The 21,323-nt window shown below is 55.2% G+C and overlaps 1 protein-coding gene across 7 annotated transcripts in view; it reads left to right on the plus strand.

The window, feature by feature from the left end:
- Positions 1–21,323, plus strand: part of KCNAB2 (potassium voltage-gated channel subfamily A regulatory beta subunit 2) — a 97,136-nt gene that overhangs the window by 54,320 nt on the left and 21,493 nt on the right. For all 7 annotated transcript variants that reach the window (XM_067718279.1, XM_067718301.1, XM_067718294.1 and 4 more), the window contains 2 exons: positions 15,516–15,559; positions 16,345–16,382. In XM_067718279.1, the coding sequence (XP_067574380.1) occupies positions 15,516–15,559; positions 16,345–16,382 (82 nt within the window). The remainder of the gene's footprint in view (positions 1–15,515; positions 15,560–16,344; positions 16,383–21,323) is intronic.

Raw genomic sequence — 21,323 nt, forward strand, 5'->3', positions numbered from 1 at the left:
GGCTTTAGCATTGGATGGGCCAGATGTTGCCCCTGTAGGGCCCGCCCTTTATCTGGTGGATTTCATCTTGCTGCCTCCAGGGGTTTCGGTTAACTGGGAAGAGGGCCTCGGAAACCACGACCAAGGGTTATTAAAGATCCCAGATAGATGCCGTTCCGCGGTTAATGTTCCCGGCAGCAGCTGGGCTGGGACTCAGCTAAACCTGGTCTTAAATATTAATATAAAAAAGATAAAGCCTCCAGATAAGTGCTGCTCCGTGGAGCAAGGCGACGACGTACCTCGGGCACAGACACCATATCAGTCGACCTGAGCCAGCAGCTGCGGGAAAAGGCTTTCTTGTTAACTTTTCCCATTTTTTTTTTTTAACTGTCCTCAACTCTTGCTGTTTAAAAAAAAAAAAAAAATGCACTGAATTTTTAAATCTACACAGTCCCTTTGTAAGCTCCCCTTCCCCATGTCCACCTGACTGTAGTGATGGAGGGTCTGGAGATGTGGCCTGAGACAGGGCAGCAGCTGTGGCCACAGGCCGGCCAGAGGCTGTGACCTGGGCCCAGGCAGTGCCAGCTGGATACCGGGCCTGGTTCAGGTGTGTTCCTTGTCCGCTACCTACGGCATCGGGAATGAACCCAAAGTTCCCACCATGCGCGGCCCTTCCTTCCTTCCATATCTCAAACATGCAAGCTCATTGCATCCTCAGGGTCCTTGCACATTCTATTCCCTCCCCTGGAAGGTGTGTCCTCCAGATTTTCACAAGGCTCCCATCATCACATCTTTGGCCTCAAAGAGACTTTCCGCACCACCCAGTCTAAATAAATGCCCAGTGAGTCATCCTCAAGCTCACTGTCCTGTCTCTCTTACCTTGTTTTTGCCCATCTGCACCCCACTGAGAGCACAGCCTCTGTCTGTTCCCAGCACCTAGAACATTTCAAGCCTCTGTAAGTATTGCCTGGGTGGCATTATGCGGCCTTGGTCTTAACCCACTTTTCAGAATATTCCCCTGTAAAGTACGTCTCCTTCCTGCTGCTTCCTTGGCAGCAGGACTGGAAGCTGTGTCTGAGACTCCCTGATGCAGCCTGGAGGGCGGGGAGCCCCGGGCAATGAGCCTTGGTCGTGAGCTTCTGGTAGGGCGGGCCGTCCTGCGTGCCTGTGGTTTTTGCCTCTAGATCGTAGCCTCTTACCACGAGCCGCCTACAGGAATCACGGGCAGTATTTGATTCGTGGTCAAGTTCATCGAACAGACTCTCCAGTTGCTCATTTATTCACAGGAGGTCAGTCAGGGAAGACTTCCTGGAAGAGCTGGGAACCCAGATGTGTCTTAAAGGATGGGTGGGAAAAGGAGGAAGAACAGAGTCCAGAGAGGGACGGTGGGTGGAGCAGTGCAGGCGGCCAAGCGGGGGGCCGGTCCACCTTGAGACAGTCCCATATCAGTGTCCTGGGGCTGCCGTAACACAACGCAGTGCCCAGAACAACAGCTGTCTATTCTCTCATGGTCCAGAACCCGGAAGTCTAGACCTGGGGTCAGCAGGGTCACACTCTCTGAAGGCTGCAGGGAAACATCCTTCCTTGGCTTTCTTTTTCTTTTTTCTTTTTCACTGGGGTATAGTTGATTCACAATGCTGTGTTAGTTTCAGGTGTAGCGCAAAGTGACTCAGTTATACATCTACTTATATCCATTCTTTTTTAGATTCTTTCCCGCATAGCTCATTACAGAGTATTGAGTAGAGTTCCCTGTGCTATACAGTAGGTCTTTATTAATTATCTATTTTGTATATAGCAGTGTATATATATCAAGCCCAATCTCCCAATTTATCCCTCCCCCGTCCTTTTCCCCCGGCAGCCATAGGTTTGCTTTCTACATCCGTGTCTCCTTGGCTTTCTTTGCCTGTAGACACATCACTCCAGTCTCTGCCTCCATCTTCACGTGACTGTTTTCCCTCTGTGCATCTCTGTCTGTCTCCAGATCTCCATCTCCTTATAAATACAGCAGTCATTGAATTCAGGGTTCACCCCCAATCCAGCAGGAACTCAATCTTCACGTAATAATATCTACAAAGATCCTATTTCCAGACGAGGTCACGTTCACAGGTGCCGGGAGTTAGGACTTGAACATGTCTCTTTGGGGTCACATTTCAACCCACAGCGGGTCCCAAGGGCTGTCTCAAGTCCTGAGCCTGCAGGGACATCGCTGAGTATCGTGAGGGGAATCCTGGCTCCCCCGCCGGTACCTGTATGAACTTAGACAAGTCACCTGGCCTCTCTGTGTCTCAGCGTCCCCATCTGGAAAGCAGAGACTATAGTCACTTCCTCACAGAAGTGTGCTGAGGACTAAAGGCGATAGTGACGGAACTTAGGGCTCCCGGCTTGGCTCCTGGTGGGAGAGAAACCCCAGTCTTGGAATCTCATGGGCGGAAACAATAGCACCTGGAAAGCAGATGGGAAGGGAGCGGGGAGGGAGGTGGCGAGACGAGCCCGTCACTCGGGACGAGCTGCCGTGCAATGATCCGGGGGTCCCGCGTGGGCCCCCGTGGAGGGCCGGCCCAGGACCGTGGTGTCAGCCACCCATGGCCTGCATTCGTACTGGGTCTGCTTCTGCTGGCAGTGGCCACCGTGCTGGGGCCCAGCGGCGGTCCCAGGCCTGGAGACAGCCACCCATCCCTCTGCGGGTCCTGGGCCTCCTGCCCCAGCTCCCCTGCCTTTACAGGGACATCACAGCTTCTCCCTCCCCTGTGTCGGGCAGGGACGGGAAGGGCTGAGCGATCCTAACACAACTGCTGGTGCGTGGCTTTGTAACCAACGCACAGCACAACTCAGTGTCTCCCAGGCCCTCCTGGCAGCGGGAATCTGGGGGTCACCTGTTAGCAACACGGATCCTCAGGCCCTGCCCAGAGATTTGGGGGATCCGCCCCCAAGAGGCTCCTCTGATTGGGCAAGGACAGGAACCCTGGCTGACTGGCTCTCTGCCATCCACCTGGAAAGGCGGGGGTCAGCACAGCTCAGTCAGACCCGCAGACGGGGCCAGGCAGCGTCCCCACCCTCACCCTTTAATCTGGGGGTCTGAGAGCAGGAGCCTCCGCTGTGAAATGAGGGCGGGCCCAGCGTTAGTCTCCCTCCCTTGACCTCTCTGTGCCTCGGTGTCGTCCAGTGAACGGGAGCATCGCAGGGCCCAGCTGAAGGCTGTGGTGAGAACTCAGTGAGCTGCTGGCAAAGCGCTCGGCGCGATGGCTGGGGCGCAGCGGGCACCGTGTAAGTGTTAGCGCTGTGGCCGTCGTCACTGTTGTTATGCCTCCGAGGTGCTTCTAAGGATGAAAAGAGAAAAGGTGCAGGAAGTGCTTACTCTGGCCTGGGTACAGCCACTTAGTACAGCGCAGCAGCTAAGAAGCAAGAGGGGCCAATTCACGGCTGACCCGCCTTCCTGCCTTTTAGGGCGGGTAACGCTGGGCGTGACTGGGGCGTGAGCTCCCAAAGGAAGCACAGCCACAGCACTGAGCCCCCAAGGGGGCTTCTGCTCTCACGTACCAGAGGACACCTCCTCCAGGAAGGCCACCGGTCTGCCACCCTTTGCTCTCAGAAACCTCAGGGGCCAAGGACCTCCCATCCCACTGCTCCATCAGGGTGGCCCCCAACTCTTCAGCAGCTGCCCCCGCCTTGGGCAGGAAGTCACTGTTGAGTACAAATCAAGACACAGTACAGTTGGGGCAGCCTTACTGATACAGGGGAGGCACCCAGGCCTCTGCAGGGCACAGCCGAGGCTCGTCCTCATTCCTGAGCTGCTGCTGCGGTCCGTGCTTTGAAAAGCCATCTTTAGGGAATTCCGTGGTGGTCCAGTGGTTAGGACTCCCCACTTTCACTGCTGAGGGCCCGCCGGGTCCAATCGAGGGGCACGCCCCCCCCAAAATTTAAAAGCCATCTCTAAAATTTCTACTCCAGGCCTCGAGGCTTCCACGGGCCTCATTCTGTGCAGGGAGGGTCCTGTCCCCTCCTACTGTGAACCTGTCACTGTCTTGGGGGAAGGATCTGGCCGGGCCCCAGCTTGGTTATCTCCCCATCCCTCACTGGGACAGGTGGGGGGTGGATACCAGGCACCACACAGGAAGCTTCTGTCCCGAGAAGCTCTCTTTGGTGGCGCTCTGTGGACACGGCAGAGCTTTTTCTTTGGGGCGGCTGCCCCTCTGATGACTCACAGCAGGAACCAGCTGCTTTGTTTTAACAATAGCGGGTACTGGAGAGGCAGAAAAAAACCCAGAATCTGCTGTGGATCAAAATCAACCATCCACACTCGATGTTTCTGCCCAAAGCCCATTTCAAGTCGACCAGCCCGTGTCTGGGACTCACTTCTCCACCCAGACGTGTTTGAAAGGAGAGACCCTTTGGGGGTGACATTTTACTGTGGCAAGTTCTGGTCAAGGTCTTAAGCTTTCAGCTTTCCATCCTTGTCTAGTTCTTGTGATTTTCTAAGAACATTATGAGTTGTGACCGCTGTCTGGGGCACATGAAAAGTTACAGACTCTGGCCAGCTGTGAAAACCCACCTACCCGACTTCCCCTCTTGGCAGTTCTCCGCTGGACCCAGAGACACCTTTGTCCTGGATTCCCTGGGCGGGTTCTGAGGTCAGATGTCCATTCCCATCATCCCCGCAACACGTTACAGTGGGATGGAGTCGGGGCTGGGGACTCTACCACCAGGCCAGGCCCAGGAGGTCCTGCGAGAGTGAAGGCTTGACTGCTGCCGAAGTCTGGGAGGGCTGCTTCCTGCTGTGGCTCCCAGGCCCCTGGTGTCACTGGGGAGGCTGAGGTTGGCGACACTGGGAGGAAGGAAAGGTTACTGGTGCTTGCGGGGGGTGGGAGACTGCTTCGCACTGCATGTACTATCTCAGCTGATGCCAGAGAGGTCGACAAGGATTTCAAAAGCAGAGAAACAGGAAGGGCACTCCCACAGGGCACAGCAAGAGTGAAGGCCCAGAGACTTTTTTTTTTTTTTTTTGCGGTACGCGGGCCTCTCACTGTTGTGGCCTCTCCCGTTGCGCAGCACAGGCTCCGGACGCGCAGGCCCAGCGGCCATGGCTCACGGGCCCAGCCGCTCCGCGGCATGTGGGATCCTCCCGGACAAGGGCACGAACCCGTGTCCCCTGCATCGGCAGGCGGACTCTCAACCACTGCGCCACCAGGGAAGCCCAGGCCCAGAGACTTTTGAGGTCATTGACATTTTTTTTTTTTTGGTAAATACACCCATTTAAAGCATCCAATTTAATGGTTTTAGTACAAACGGTTGTCCAAAAGTCACCCATTTTTTAGAACATTTTCATCACCCTAAAAAGAAATACTGCGCCCACGTTAGCTATCGTTCCCTGATTCCCGACTCCCCCCAGCCCCCAGCAGCCACTAATCTACTTTCTGTCTCTGTGGATTTGCCTGTTCTGAACATTTCATATGAATGGAATCATACAATATGTGACCTTTTGTGACTGGTCTCTTTCTCTCAGCATGATGTTTGCAGGGTCGTCATGTCGTAGAACGTATCAGTACTTCATTCCTTGGTGTGGCTGAATAACACTCTGCTGTGCGGCTCAGACCACATTTCTTTTATCCATTCGTCAGTTGGTGGACGTTCGGATTGCTTGCACTTTGGGGCTGTGATGAGTAATGCTGCTGTGGACATAATGTGTTCAAGTTTTCGTGTGGGTGTAAGTTTTTCGTTCTTTGGGTACATACCTAGGAGTGGAATTGCTGGATTAGGGGTGAGGCGGGTGACCCTTTACACACTGTGGTGACTAAGTTTTTGTGGATCTCTCTTCAAGCTTAGAGCACACCATCTGGTTAAGAGCAGCCCCGGAGGAATAGTAAGACGCGAGCCCTTGTAGGATCTGACAGTTTGCCAGAGAACAGTGGAAGGTGGAATGAAGTAGGGGATTTCCACATCCTCTCAGCCAGTGCACAGCACCACTCAAAGCTCCTGATACGGGCTTCCCTGGTGGCGCAGTCGTTGGGAGTCCGCCTGCCGATGCAGGGGACACGGGTTCGTGCCCCGGTCTGGGAGGATCCTACATGCCGCGGAGCGACTGGGCCCATGAGCCATGGCTGCTGAGCCTGCGTGTCCGGAGCCTGTGCTCCGCAACGGGAGAGGCCACAACTGTGAGAGAGAGAGAGGCCCGCGTATCGGAAAAAAAAAAAAAAAGCTCCTGATAAAAACACAGCTTCCCAGGCCCAGCCCCGGAGCTACCGATTCAGTAGTCGTGGCTGGGGCCCAGGAATCTGCATTTGCAACAAGCTCCTCTAGCATCCTGGTCAGGTGTGGAGCATCCCTGCCGTGGGCATGAGCTCCACGAGCCTGGAGAGGAGCGAAAGACAGAGTCTTTGCCACCTGCAGCCTCTTTGGCAGGCCTGTGGGCTTCCTGGGGGCCAAGACCTGCTGTCTTCAAGTGCGAGGTTCCAGCAGGTGGAAGGGCCAGCACCGCGGGCTGTCCCTCCTCCTTCCCATCCCCCCACCCAACCAAAGGGTCTCAGGAGGGCCCCACCCTACCCTGAGCTCAGGGACCCAGGCCAGCCAGGCCCCGAGGTTTTTACGGGCAGGTGGAAGAGGAAAGGCAGAGCCGGCCTGTGGGTCCTGAGGGGCCCCACTGGCCTCCACACGTAACGTCTGTGAGCTGCCAGGGCCCCCGGACAAAGGCACCAGCTCTGCCCTCCCCAGACCTCTATCCCCAAGTCCAGGTCCCCACCTCATGGGTGGTTCCTGCTGCCGAGTCAGGCCACGGGGAGGACAGAAGGGGTATTCTCACTGGTGGGGATGGGGGAGGGCCTCACACAGGGGTCTATCCTGACTCCACGGCCAGAAACCCTCTCCCTTCTGCCGAGGGACCGTGGGAGTGCTTCCCAAGGACCAGACCCCTGTGTGAGTGCTTTGCAGGCGTGATCTGGCCATGCCTTTGTGACCTGCGCTGGACACAAGAGCCCTGAGGCTCGGAGAGGGGGTCACTTACCCAAGGCTGCCCAGCTCAGGCGCAGGGAGGCTGGGACTGGAACAAGGGTTTATTCTTAACTTCTGTGCCAAGAAGGCAGGGCCAGAGCTGAGAGCAAGTTCAGCCGCCATCTACTGTGAACATCTCTGGGTGGATTCCTCTCTGGGTCCCGTCAGAGCACAGGGTGGACAGCCAGCAGGTGTGGAAGGTTCCTGCAGAGCCAAGCTGGGAGGGACAACGTGGTCCTCAGGCCAGCCGCCTTATTCTGGCAGTGGATACCCAGGGACCCAGAGAAAGCAAGACACCCGCCTGGGATCACACAGCGAATTAGCAGCAGAGCCTGAGCAAGACCCCTGACCACCTGCCTCCCATCCACCACACTTTCTCAGCCCTTCCTGCAGGGCAAGATGAGATCCAAAATGCAGCTTTGGCCAGGGCCACCCTGCAGAGTGACAGTGGCATGCTCGGGGTCAGAAGGCAAAGCCAGCCCTTCCTGCCAACGGGGGCATCTCAGTGGGTCTCAGGAAACCCGTGAGCTTTGTTCTGTCTTCATCCTGATCCCATGAGTGTGGGAAAGGAGGATGGGGTAAAGCAGGGGGCTCTTCATTCATCAATTCATTCACCCATTCATCCATCCATCCATTCATTCATTCACTCCAGAAGTATTTATTGAGCACGTGCCGAGAGCTAAGTACCGTGTGGAGGGCTGGAGCTTCTCGGGTCTCTGGCCCCTTGACCCCGGGCTTCTTTCCTAACGTCACCTGCGTCATTACCACCTAGACAGAATGGTCCTCTCTCCTCCAGATTTCTGGTGATCGGACTTCTTGTGCTGAACCTTGGTGGCAGCCCCACTTTCCTGGGTGGGAACCACCAGGGGACAGGGCTGGCCAGGCCAGCTGCCCGCACGCTCAGCTGTCCACCTGGCTGCAGTGCCTCCCTTGTGCAGTCGCGGCTGAGCAGCTGGTAGCCTGGAGCACCGGCGCCGACCTCCCGGGGATCGGCCAGGGCGATCCGGGTGGCTTGTGCATCCGCGTCGTTAATAACGAGTCACCTCCTGCACCTCCCACGCCTCTCGCCGGTCACCTCGATAACTTGGTGGGAGTGCCAAGAGCCACAGTGCGCAGAGCCAGGGGTGGACGCCAGGCTCCCTCCAAGGGACTCGGGGAAGCCTGGAGAAGCAGCTGCTCCCCGGAGCCCTGGGCTGCCACCCTGACGGGAGGCGCCCTCCCTCTTCCTCCTGCTGTCAGGGGACAGCAGTGCCGCTCATTGGTCGTGAGTTACTGGCAGCCCAGCCCTGCCGAACACAGCTGGGCTGGGGGCTCGGGTGGACAGAGTCAGACCAGGGTGGGGCAGAGGAAGGACCCGCAGAGAAGGGAGAGGCAATGGCATCCTCCCCACCCCTCGATTTCTGAGTTCTATCTGATCAGGTCTTTTCTAGCACATTTCTGGAAATTTCACCCCCTTCCCCCGGAGAGCGCACAGGCTTTTCTGCGTCAGAAATCTGCACTCCTGAAGCAACTCCTGGCGGCTTCTTCACCTTCTGGGATAAGGTCTTGTCCCAGGCGGAGCAGGGCTTCCAGGGGCAGGTGACTTCGGAGCCCGGAAGGAGGGGGGACGTGGCCAGGAGCTGAGCGCCGGAAACATGCAGGTGTCCTTCGTGTGCTCGGAGCATGGCCTCAAGGGCCGGGGCCCCGAGGAGCGTCTGGGCCGGCCGGCAGCCGGCAGCCCCAGCCTGGGCTCCCGCAGCCATTTCCGCGCGGTGGCCATGGTGGCCCGGAGCCTGGGACAGCTGTCGGTGCAGAGCCTCCTGAGCACAGGCGAGGCCGGCGTGGTGCACCCCGGGATGAAGTGCAGGTACGCGGCGCGGGGCGGCTGTGCGGGGTGGGGGCTGCCCTCCCACCCCCGTCTGGGGGAGCTTTGCAGATGCGGGGAAAACAAAATCAAGGCTCAGGGTCAGGCTGCAGGGGAGGATGATGCCTTTCTTTCCTTCTGCTCGTTTGTTTCTTTTCTCGGGAGGGCTCACTATAGCTAAGCGCTCCCCCCCATACTGGACGCCAGGTAAAGCTTCCTCTTTCTGGGAACCCCGTGGCACCGGCCACAGACCCCTGCCCTCCCCCTGGGCACACAGGCCCCAAAGATGCCCCGTGGGTGGTCTGATGCCTTTGCAGCCAAGCCACCTTGACAAACTTCAGTTTAATAGTCAGGGAGACTGGGTGAACCATGTGATGGAATTAGATCTTCCCCCCGCAACTGAGCCCAACCCCAGGCCTGGGCTCCTCTGCAGGCAGGGCTGGTGCTCCACAGGGCACAGAGACGCAGCCGGGGTTCCCTGCTAAGGGCTCAGTCCAGGCTGCCGTGTGTCCCTCTGCTTCAGCCAGTCCCCACCTACTCTGGGTACGCTCGCCATGACTAGTACGTAGAGAGCGTGCAAAGCACCCGTGTCAGGGGGCAGGGGCCTTCCTGCTGTTCCTTGCATGCCCCCCTTGCTCCGTCCAGGGCCTTGCTCGGGTGCCCGGTGGATGTACCCACGTGGAAGAGGAGGGCTGGCTTTGTACCGAGGCTCTGCGAGGGCAGGGTTGTGGGTCACCAGGCTAGAGGTCTAGCCTTTCTCACTCATGAGCCTCTCTTCACTGAGAGCCTTTAGCGCTTCGAGAATGGTATTGTTGGGGAAAGGGGAGTTCTTACAACAAACCGTCTGCATGAGCTGGAAAAGCTACGTTAGGTCCCTGGTTCCCAACTCTGCTCTCAGTGACTCAGATCTCACGGGCCAGCCTCAGAAAAAGCCCCAGAAGAGTCTGGTTGTGTCTGAGGAGAATGTCTGGGTGTCTAGCTGGTGTTGGTGCCAACTTGAAAAGTATTGAGAGAATGAATCTTTAACAACTGAGCGGTGTGGCTTGAAACAAAACCAATGCCCAGAAGTTGGACCTCATGTGAAGGAGCCGTGTCGTAAGTCCCAGGCGTCCCTGAGACGAATTCTGGAATAACTGGGTCCTTCTGCGTCTCCACCCGTATCCTTTCCTTCCCTGGTCCTTGGGGGACATTTGACGTTCTTTTATGGGCCTCTGGGGTACAAGGCTTTTGTTCCCATTCTCTAAATTCAGTGAGGACAGTCCAGAGCAGAATTCTCTCTTCTAGAAGCTCTGGTGGTTTATATCTTTGGTTCAGTGGGAATCAAAGGCTAAGAGTAAACAGAATCTATTTTTTAGTTTAGATTCGTGTTATCCGCTGGGACTTTTAAGTCAGTCCTAGGATATCAAAGGAGTTAGTACAAGTGAGACCATTTCCAAAAATACGAAGCACTCTGTAAATGGAAAATGTGGCTATCGACATGATTTCCCTCCCAAGCTCCTAAGATCCACTGAGGATTAAATATGTCAAGGAGCCTGAGGGCTTAAGATTACTGTATGCCTCTGTGTGTGTGCACCAGTGTGTGTGCATCTGTGTGTGTGCACCTGTGACTGTGCATCTCTCCATGTGTGCACCTGTGTGTGTGCATCTCTCCATGTGTGCATCTGTGTGTGTGCATCTCTCCGTATGTGCATCTGTGTATGTGCATCTGTGTGTGTGTCTGTGTGTGTGTCTGTGTGTGCGCATCTCTCCGTGTGTGCGTCTGTGTGTGTGCATCTCTCCGTGTGTGCACCTGTGTGTGTGTGTCTGTGTGTGCGCATCTCTCCGTGTGTGCACCTGTGTGTGCATATCTCTGTGCAGTTGTGTGTGTGTCTGTGAGCACACATCTCTCCGTGTGTGCACCTGTGTGTGCACATCTCTGTGTGTGTGCATGTCCGTGTGTGCACCTGTGAGTGTGCATCCCTCCATGTGTGCATTTGTGTGTACACCTGTGTGTGTGTGCATCTCTCCGTGCATGCGTCTGTGTGTGCACCTATGTGTGAGTGCGCATCTCTGTGTGTGGGTCTCCGTGTGTGCACCTGTGTGTGTGTGCGCGTCTCCGTGTGTGCACCTGTGAGTGCACATCTCCGTGTGCGCGTCTCTGTGTGTGAACCTGTGTGTGCGCGCATCTCCGTGTGTGCACCTGTGTGTGTGTGTGCGCATCTCCACGTGTGCATCTGTGTGTGTGCACCTGTGTGTGTGCGCGCATCTCCGTGTGTGCGTCTCCGTGTGTGTACCTGTGTGTGTGTGCATCTCCGTGTGTGCGTCTGTGTGTGCACCTGTGTGTGGGTGCATGCATGTGCACGTGTGTGCGTGTGGCACATGTGGAGGCAGGGAGGGCAAGACAGGCAGTAAAGGGAGGTGGTCGTTGGGCCAGAGGGTTTGCAGTCTGAGGAAGTGGGTTCAGATCCCAGCCCCAGCTCCTCCACACTGGGGGACCCCCGCCTGTCCTTACACATGGCAGGGCCCGGGGAGCTTTTCTTGGCAGCGGCAGGAGGAAGGTGGGTTCATTTCCCTGTAGGATCTGTAATCTCATATCAGCTGAAATGGGAGCCAGAACCAAAACCACTGGATCCCCTCGCTGAGCAGGAGGTGCCTGCCTTGGGGTAGCTGTCTCATGGGGTTGCTCCATAATGACTATCCCAGGGCCACAGCCAGGGGGCATGCAGCTAGGAGCTGCAGGGGACCTGATCCAGATCTGCCCCAATTCTGACCACCTCCTTCAGCAGCTAGCCCTTCACAGTGACGCTGAAGGTGTGTGGCCTGCACCAGGGTGCCACGTTCTTTTCAGGGGTGCTCAGTGCGGGGGAAGGGGTACACCAAGCCCCGTGAGCAAGGAGAGGGACCAGCATTTGATCCTGAGGGTCTGGCCCCAGGGCCTGGACTTCTCAGCCCCACGTTACACCAACAAGCACCCCTGGGACCCTGCAGCTGCCAGCTACCATCTGATAGCAAAGACCCGGAAGTCCAGGCCTGTCCTCAGGGAGCCTGGAGCCTGGGGGCTAAAAACAGATAATCCCCCGCAGGGTGACAACCAACTAGAAAATGCCCTGGCAACCCTGTCCGTCAAGCCAGCTCACCAAGACCCAGTTGCTTTCCATCACCTGATCATATTTTTGTCCTCCGCCCGGAAGGCTGAAGGTAAAGGCCCTGAACAGCTATTTTTACAGGATTTGTAATTGCCCGGAGTCTGAGGTGCAGTGTTTAGGGGTGCAGCGCATCGGGGGGCTGCGTGATGGGCGTCAGCTGTCTTCCTCCAGCAAAGGTTAAATCCCTAAGCCCTCATTAGCCATTTTCCCAGACCCCAGGAGGGACATGAGGCAAATTAATAAAGACTAACGTTATTGGGGTCGAGAGATTTAGCCAACTAGTTTATCATGATGTCAGGTTTTAATTAGGGGAGGAAAAGCTATAGGAAACGATCTTCGCGTGTTGAAAGTTTCGAGTGGCAGCGTGTCACCAGCCCTGGTCCACCCGCGGCTGTGATCTGCTGAGCTCTGCCCACCCCCCCCTGAGCTGCCGTATTTCTAAAGCTCCTAGCCCTGAGATCCCTGTCCCTTCTCGTTCCTTCTCCCGAGGCCTGGCAGCGGATGGCAGAACTAATCCCATCATTTTAACAGGGAAACAACTTGAGCGGGGTAATTGCAGCATCGCTGGGTGTCCTAGTTTTGCTAAATTATTCCTGTGGGCGGTGGGTGGAGCTGCAGCTGCATCGCCCAACACTCTACGTCCCGTCCGAGGAAACGCGGAGCCCCTTCTGGTGGGCGAGGGGTGTCACCTCTCCTCAGGCACAGGCTCTGGTGGGCTCAGCCTGCTGTCCTGCGTCCTCACCTGTCTGCTGCTAAAGCCGCCCTTCCCCTGCACACGCAGCTCGTGCCAGCACTTGGTTCCACTGTGATAAAGGGCAGTTGCAGGAGGACATGCCTAGAACTTGACCTTCAACAGAGCCTCGCCAGGAAATTGTTCCCCCACCGTCACGCACGGGCGGTGGTTTTGCAGAGGCAGGGGCTCAGTCTCCCTTCCGGCACCGGATTCATCTAGACCACGTACCCAGGCCTTCGAATGCCTGGGCATTGCAAACAAGGTTCTGAAGGTTTTTGTGTCTGTGAGCATTTCCAGGCAAGGAGTGTCTCAAAGGGGTCTGTGACCCCAAAATTGTTAAGATCACTGATTTCAACTTTTAGTCCTTTTTGCTCCATTACCAGACCGCTCATAAGCAACGTTCTCATTTCTCACCACAAGCATCTTCTAGCCAGTGTGAGAAAATTTACCTAATCTGCTAAACGGAGCTGGCCTGATGCAGGGTCTGTTGGGGAAGTCATTGTGCTTTTCTTTCTTTCTTTTTTAATTCCTTTTGAACTCCAATTTCCTTAAACACGAGAATACACAAGTTTACTCTCTGCTTAGCAAGCGACATCAATCCAAGCATGGTTTAAACTTTATAAGAAAACTTTTGAAGAATGCGTGTGTCTACTCGGCCCTTGAATTTCATGCATATTGTATTTGAAATCTCTCATAGAAAATCTGAAGGTAAATCAGGAATATTCTCAGTATTTTTTCCCAGTTTTTTATTTCTGAGATATAGTTGACCCATAACATTGTGTAAGTTTAAGGTACAACGTAATGGGTTGATACATTTACCTATTGTGAAACAATCACCACGGTCAGTTTAGTTAACATCCATCACCTCACATAGTTACAAATCGTGCCTCTTTTTAGGGTCACAAACCAAGTGTCTCTGGGTCGGAATACGCAAGCAATGCTGAGGGCACTAGTAGAGTATTTCACTGATTTATACGGGGAAAAAAACAAGGGGAAACTTCAGTTCCCTTTCTAACACGGTAACGTTTAAAGCCTGTTGGATTTGTCCGTTGTTGTTTCTCGTTTAAGGAAAAGGCTGCTGTCCCCCGTTCTGTGCTCTCTGTGACCCTGTGCCCCAGGCACATGTGTTACCCCATTTCATCCTCATGGCCACCCCCTGAGAGAGGCAGCATCTCGAGCCCATTCTACAGATGAGCCCACCGAGGCATCAGGCAGTTACATGACATGCCCAGGGGCAGGCATACAGCCTGGAAGGTCGAAGCAGAATTTGAACTCCAGCTTCAGAGCCTCTGCTTGTAGCCACTGCCGATCTGCTCCCCTGCCCGAAAAAGAAACCAGCTGTGATTATGTCCTCAGGGAAAAATCCCAGCATTCCCTGTAGGAACAGTGGGCCAATGGCTGGGCTGGTTTTAATGGGAAATTTAACAAGAAAGCTGGGCAGTTTAGAACTACTTTAAATTTGGTGACAAACTGTTATCAAACCGCTTACGAGTTTATTCTATCCACCCCCGACCAACGACCACCTGTAATGTGGGCAGGGTCCAGGGATCTTGTAACCAGGGAAACCCAGGCTGCAGAAGGTCATAGTGGGCCCATGTCAGAGAAGGGCAGGTCCCGCTCAGCCCCACACCTGCTTCCCAGGGGCCACATAGGGTAGAAAAACAGGACAGAGCATCCACTGAAGTTAGAAATGCCAGACGGCCCTAGGGAAGGAGGTTGGGGTTCACCCATGGCATCTCTCACAGCGCTCTGGCTTCCCACTGCCTAGAAGGGTATCGCACCCCGGGCTGGTCCCAGGACCGGGATGCCAGCAGTGGGAACTCACGAGGGAAGTGGACTCCCGCTCTGCCACTTGTCAACCTCACCATCTGGGCAGCTCCCATGAAGGGCCGGGGCTGCGGGAGCACGCCTCTGTGGCTGGGAGCATGTTCTCAGAGCCTGGGTGAAATCGCAGGTCCAGTGTGCTCTTCTGTAAAATGGGAATATCAGGAAAAGAGAAGCACCTGCCCGACAGAGCTGTCGGGGGATCAGTGACACCCGGCCTGTTGCTGCCCTGCAGGCTCCCAGGCAGCCTGTGCAGGATGGACAGGCCAGGATGAACCGGCATCCCAGCCCTCAGCAAGGCACTGCTGCCCTCCATGACCTCCTAAGGACATTAATGACAGCCTGCAGCTCACCCACGTGGACCCCAGGATGTGCCCCATCTGGCAGGTGCCTCAGGGGGCCTGTGAGGGAGCCCTGGACAGTCTGTTCAGCTGTGGCCACTGGGTCTGATCAGGACGTGTGCTGCCAGGGGATCTTGGCTCTCACCTTCCTGAGCGGCCCTGGCTAGGGGTCAGGCCTGCTCTGGGCACCAGTGCCCTTCAACAGGGCTCTCATCTGCCCCCACTTCCTCCTGCAGAGAGACAGGGCCCAGGGCTGTGTGGCCCAGGTGATGTGGGACTAACTTCTCCTCCACTCCTCGGAGAGAGGGAGTAAGATACACAAAACCACAGACGTGACACTAAAGAAATGGAAAGAGAAGCTTCTTATAAGAGGATACCCTGCATCCGGGGCCACAAGGCCTGAACCAGTCTTGTTTCAGCCCATGAAATAAGATGGGGTCCATTCCACGTTTTCTCCCCGAGGTGGCTCCCGGGGCCCTGCCGTGGTCACAGCGTGGCCTGTCCCAGCAACGTGGCTCTGCCCTGGTTGGCCCTTTACCCCCAGGGTAGGCTAGCAGCGGGCCTCTCTCCAAAGGACCCCTTGCCTTCAGAGCCTCAAAAGAGGTGGGTGGGCAGTTCGGGAGGCTAGGCAGCAGAAACAATGGGTTCTGCCCTGGCCGCTGAGAACTCACGCCACGTTTGTTTTCCAGGAACCTGGGCAAGTCGGGCCTCCGGGTCTCCTGCCTGGGGCTTGGTGAGTGTGGGGTCCTCTTGGTCCAGTGGTGCACAAGGAAGCGGGGGTGGCAGGAAGGCCGGGGGTGGGGGAGGGAGCTGCACCCAGAGCCAGGATTGGGGGGGGAAGATGCTCGGTTGCCATGGTAACCAAGAGGCAGTTGGGGAGGGGCCTACGAGAGGGAGGAGGGCAGAAATGCAGCCTTAGCAAGGGAAGTGAGGGGAGTACCAGGGCCCTCTGCACACACAGCCCACTGCCCAGCAGCAGAAAATCAGGGAAGCACCCTGCCCGCGGGGAACCAGCAACTTCTTGCCTTACGTGACAGAGTCCCTCATGAGGGGCAGTCAGATTTTGCCCTTTTTCTTCTTTTGCCAGATATGAACTCTGTTCCCAGATCACGCTGTCTCTCCGCCTCCACGGTGCACACGTACACACACGCACACACACACCGCCCAGCAAACACGAGGGCATGGCTGTCAGCCCTGCACATCTTCAGGGAGGCAGCCCTGGTCCCACTGCCCACGGCATGTCCCTGGAATAGGAGCTGCAGCGGCTTGAGCGCCAACGAGCATGTCAAAGCCCTGCAGTCAGCTGCCTGCTCTGGGCACTTACTGTCCCCTTGGTTCCTTGGCTCCAAGAGAGGGAGACATGCCCCAAAGGCCAGGTGTCCACGCATGCCAAGCACACGCTCCCGCAGAGCGGCGTGGCTGCCCCACTGCGCCCTGCAGCCCGAGGTCCAAGCGCCCTGGGGAGAACTGGGCTTCCCGGGGCCATTCTCTGACCTGAGCCTGTATCTCTCCTATCAGGAACATGGGTGACCTTCGGAGGCCAGATCACGGACGAGGTAAGATGGGGCTCCCTCGTTCCCCCAGGCCCCGGGGAAGGGCCACCCATGCCCAGGCACGTGGTAGAGTATGCGAAATGCACCAGGTAGTCAGTGCTCAGGGCAGCCGCCTTGGCTCCCCTCCTACTGTTTCTCCAGGGTGCCCTGGGGGACAACAGGAAGGGTGAGCCCCGTAGTGGCGCGAACACCCAGCAGCTGGGTGCACTGGGGCTTCAGCAAGTCCCTTAAAGTCCCAGAAATCAGGTTCCTCACCTACAGAACTCCTATCCCACGGTTAGCCAGAGGAATTCAGGGAGAGCACATTTTCCAAATCATCAAGCCCGATGCAATCCTTTGCCACTCCTACAGAGGATGCGCACGTGAATCTGAAACATCAATAAATATCTGTTGGGGTCATTTAGAATTTAGACCCTGGAAATTTTGCTGCAAACCGAAGACCAAGGAGCTGAATGTTTGACCAGGCTCCTAACTGCGCATGCCCCACAGCCGTCGTGAATGGGATGCACGGCCATGGGATGCACTTGCTGGGGCTTCTCTCTCCACAACTGGGATTCAGTGCAGCCAGCGTCTGTCCTGGAGAAGACAGTGTTCCCAGGCTGGTGTGCACTTCGGGGCAGGGAGTGAATATCGTGGAAGTGGGAACAGCGGTTTTGCTCAGAGAGCTCTGAACCTCTGCACAAGAAGATGTCTTCATGTCTGCTCTACTTCCTATTGGAAAGATTGCATTTAAAAATGAATAAGTGAGTTCACTTGAGACCTTGTAACTGTGATTGCTCAGTTATTTTTCAAAGGGAAAGCTTGGCTTCCATCGAAATCTAGATGCATTTAATTTGCATTCTCGTTCCTTTTTCTTTATGACAGTAGCTGTCGTAGAACTATTTGCCCTGGCTTTAAGGTTCTGGGGGCTATCTCAGGTAAAGTCAGGAGTTTTTAAGATGCAGGGAATTGTTTCACCTTCAGCCACCAGATTGGTTCCAAGCACCTAGAAGGTTGGAGCCCCGGAGCCCACGTGGTCTACCCCAAATAAGTGTGTGATGTCTAATTCGCCTGTTACCCTTTCGATGTGGAAGAATTCTGTGGAGGATGTGACTTCATTTCCTAATGGCATTAGCTATGCTGTGTGCATTGTCCTTGTGGGAAAGATACAGAGAATTGGCCGGATGGTAACCGTCCAATCAGGTGACTTTTTCACCAACAGATCCATTACACCCAAAGAGTATTGATTAATGATCCAATGGCAGCCACAGCTGGCTCCGGCCTCCACCGCGGCTCCATCAGGGACATGGTGACATGTCTGAAGATGATGGAAGTCGTTTCCAGATGCCACAAAGCTGGGAGGACAGCAGATACAATACATGACAGATTCGGGGTTCTAAAAGGTCCTGGCGGGTGAAAATGATTGAGTGTAAGAGCCAGCGGAATTTTCCTATTAAACCCTACAGTTAGTGTCCCAAACAATCAACACATGAAGTCTGAGGGGCCCACCTCTCCGCGGTTCAGAGGAAGAATGCCTGGATTTCATCCTTTAGCTGGCTGCCTGGTCTGCACCAGCGGCGTTGGCGCCACAGGAAGCAAGGACCCTCCTGGGCTGCAGAGAAACACGTGTGCTGCCCAAGCCCAGAGCGGCGCAGGCTGGGACCCCGCTCCGGCAGGGTGACCCCACCTGGAACACTGTGTTCCTTGCAAACATCATGTCCAAAGGAAGGCGTTTGGCATGCCACAGAATCCAGACACAGAGTCCTGTTTTTAGAGTTACCTCCTGTGTGCCGGATGCCACGCCCAGATGCCAGAGAGACACAGAAACAAGGAACTGGTGGGTTTACTATGGCAGAGTGGCGTTCCCCCGCAGGACTGAGGAAATGTGAGTAAGTGATGGCCTGGCGGCCACATCTGGTCCCCAGCCTGGTTTTTTTGTTTTGTTTTTTCTTTCTTCTTAAATATATGAAATGTAAAATTTGCCATTTTAACCACTTTTCTTGTGGTTAAAATAAGCATAACATAAAATGTACCATGTTAACCATTTTTTAAATACACAGTTCAGCGGCATGAAGTACGTTAACTTTGTGGTGCAACCATCACCACAATCTATTTCCAGCATTTTTCTTCACCCCAAACAGAAACTCTGCACCCATTAAGCAATAACCCCCCAGCCCCAGGTAACCTCTCATCCACTCTCTGCCTCTATGAATTCCACAGCCCATTTTTGTAAATAAAGTTTTATTGGCAGGCAGCCACGCCAGTTCGTTTACATATGGTCTGTGGCTGCTCTCATGCTATGAGGGCAGAGTGGAGTAGTTGCCACAGAGACCATCCGCAAAGCCTAAAATATTTACCCTCTGGCCCTTTACAGAAAAGGCTTGCCATCCCCGGTCCTATGGGGTCACAGCAGCATCTGCAAATATCTGTGGGTTGTCGTCCCAGGGAGGGAGGCTTCTGTGGGCTGGGCAGGGACACGAGGAGCAGACGGTGTTAGTAAACCTCAGATCACGTGGCCAAGTACCAGAGCTGCCCCGGACAGAATCAGCTTTCCAAACTCTAGTTCAGTGCCCTTTCTGTGACCTCACACAGCTGTTCAGGTGGAAAACTGCCCCTGGGGCACGTGTTCCAGCAGCCTGGGCAATAAGAATTCAATAAGAATAGTAGCTAAACTTTACATTTATCATGGCTCTCAATCCTCTTTCAACCCAAGGAGGTAGGTGTTTTATTATCCATTCCGTGGAAGCAGAGCCTCAAGACTGAGCAGGTGCCCAAGGTCACACCTGGAGAGGGATGAAGAGGGATCCTACCTGGGCTCTGTGCTTCAGAGCCTACTGCCAGCTCTCAGCTCCGGGGAACCGTGCGGGGGCAGGATGGCCTCCCTGTCCCCTGGGTGGGGGTGACAGGAGGTGGCCCACATGTCATCTGAGGTTCCTTCTGCCTCCAGCCTCTGGGACTCTTGACATTGGAAATAACTGAAAAGTCACCAAATAGAAGCTCCATTACATAATGCAGGATGCACCCACAGAGCAGAAGTCTTTAGAAGTCATGTTTTGATGACTGACAAGGGGACAGAACCATGATGAGAGAGCACGGAAAACAGCAGAGACAGCCGTGTGTATGTCAGAGTTGCCGTGTTGCAGGGAAAAAGCATATAGTCACATAGAAAAACCTGGAAGAGGAATTACACCCAAATCATAGCAGTCCAAAAATCAGAAAATCTGAAAATTCCCGGATTCCCCAATTCTCTTTCTGTCCACAGTCACCCAGGTCCTGGGTGTACTTAGGATGGTGTTCACGTCTTTCTTTCTTCCTCCATTCAGCTCATGCTGGCTGAGCACCGCCGAGCTCCAGGTCCCTGCCCTCGGGCTGCTCTCTGTCTGGAGAGGGGGACAGATCACAGATCATAAGCCCATCTTATCTCCGAAGGTTAAACATACGATGGAGAGTGCATTCCTTTCCTGTGGCTGTTAAAACAAATTACCACCAGCTGTGTGCTTTAGAACAACAGACATTTATTCTCTCACGGTTCTCGAGGCCAGATGTCCAAAATCAGTATCACTGGGCTGAAATTAAGGTGCCAGCAGGGCCACGCTTCCGGTGGAGGCTCCAGGGGAGGATACTTCCTGCCTCTTCCAGTGTCTGGGGGCTGCCTGCAGTCCTCGGCTCGTGGCCGCATCACCCCAGCCTCTGCCTCTGTGGTCACGTCCCTGTCCCCTGTCAGTGTCAAATCTCCCACCACCTCCCTCATGTAAGGACACCTGTGGTGGCATTTAGGGTCCACTTAGCTTATCCAGGAGAATCTCCTTTAATTTAATCAAGTCTCCAAAGTCCCTTTTTCTACCTAAGGTAACATTCACAGGTTCCAGGGACCTGATATCTTTGGGGAACCACTATTTAGTCAACCACAGAGAATAGGAAAACAGAGAAAGAAGGACTGCGGTGTTGGCTCCAGGTTTGCACAGGACAATGCAGGAAGGCGGGGGTGAGGGAGTGAGCCACCTGGTGATCCAGAGAAACAGCGTTCCAGCCCAAGGGGACAGGTGTGTGCCCACCTGCGTGAGGCCATGGTGGGAGGGGTGTCAAGAGATGGGGTCAGAGGTGAGGGAGCAGATCTGGTGGGGACTTTGGCTTTGACCCTTCGTGGCATGGAAGCCACTGGAGGATTCTAGCAAAGAGGAAGGTTGCCCTGACTTAGGTCTTACTAGGCTCAGTCTGGCTGCTGCACTGCGGATGGCCGGTGGAGGTGCTTCTCAGACTGTACCGTGTGCACGAGTCCCCGGAGATCTGCTGGGGCAGATCTGATGAGGCAGGTCTGGGTTGGAGCCTGGGATTCTGCATCTCTGATGCTGATGCTGCTGGTCTGTGGACCACAGTCTGCCTAGCAGGGGTGGCAGGGGCACAGACAGAGGCAGAGAGAGTTATGGGGCTACCGCAAAAACTCAGCCGAGGGATGCTCCAGTTTGGACCAGATGGGCCCAGTTGGAGGTAGGCAGGAGCGGTCAGATTCCAGATCCGTTTGCAAGCGGGAGCTGATACGACTGGCTAAAGGTTTTGATCCTGGATTGAGAGAAAGCCAAGTGGAGGGTGGCCAGGTGTTTGACCTGAGCACAGGACGGGCAAGACCACAGGTGCAGCAGGTGCAGCAGGCTGCGCTCCTCGGCACACACCAGCCCTACTGCCTGCCACGCCCCCTGCTCCACCTGCCCTCCTCCTGCCTGCCTGACAAACTCCTAACGACCCTTCAAAACCCAGCCCCGTAAACTCTGCCACATTATACCACGGATGAAGCTTGAGGGCATCTAAGTCAGCCAGTCACAGAAGGACAAAGACTGTATGATCCCCCCCATGTGAGGCACTTAGAGGAGCCAGAATCACAGAGAGTGAGAGTAGGAGGGTGGGGGCCAGGGGCCGGGGGGAGGGGAGGGGGAGTTCATGTTTAATGGGGATGGAATTTCAGTGTGG

Source organism: Pseudorca crassidens, chromosome 2 (genome assembly GCF_039906515.1).
Source record: "Pseudorca crassidens isolate mPseCra1 chromosome 2, mPseCra1.hap1, whole genome shotgun sequence".
Classification (NCBI taxonomy): Eukaryota; Metazoa; Chordata; class Mammalia; order Artiodactyla; family Delphinidae; genus Pseudorca; species Pseudorca crassidens.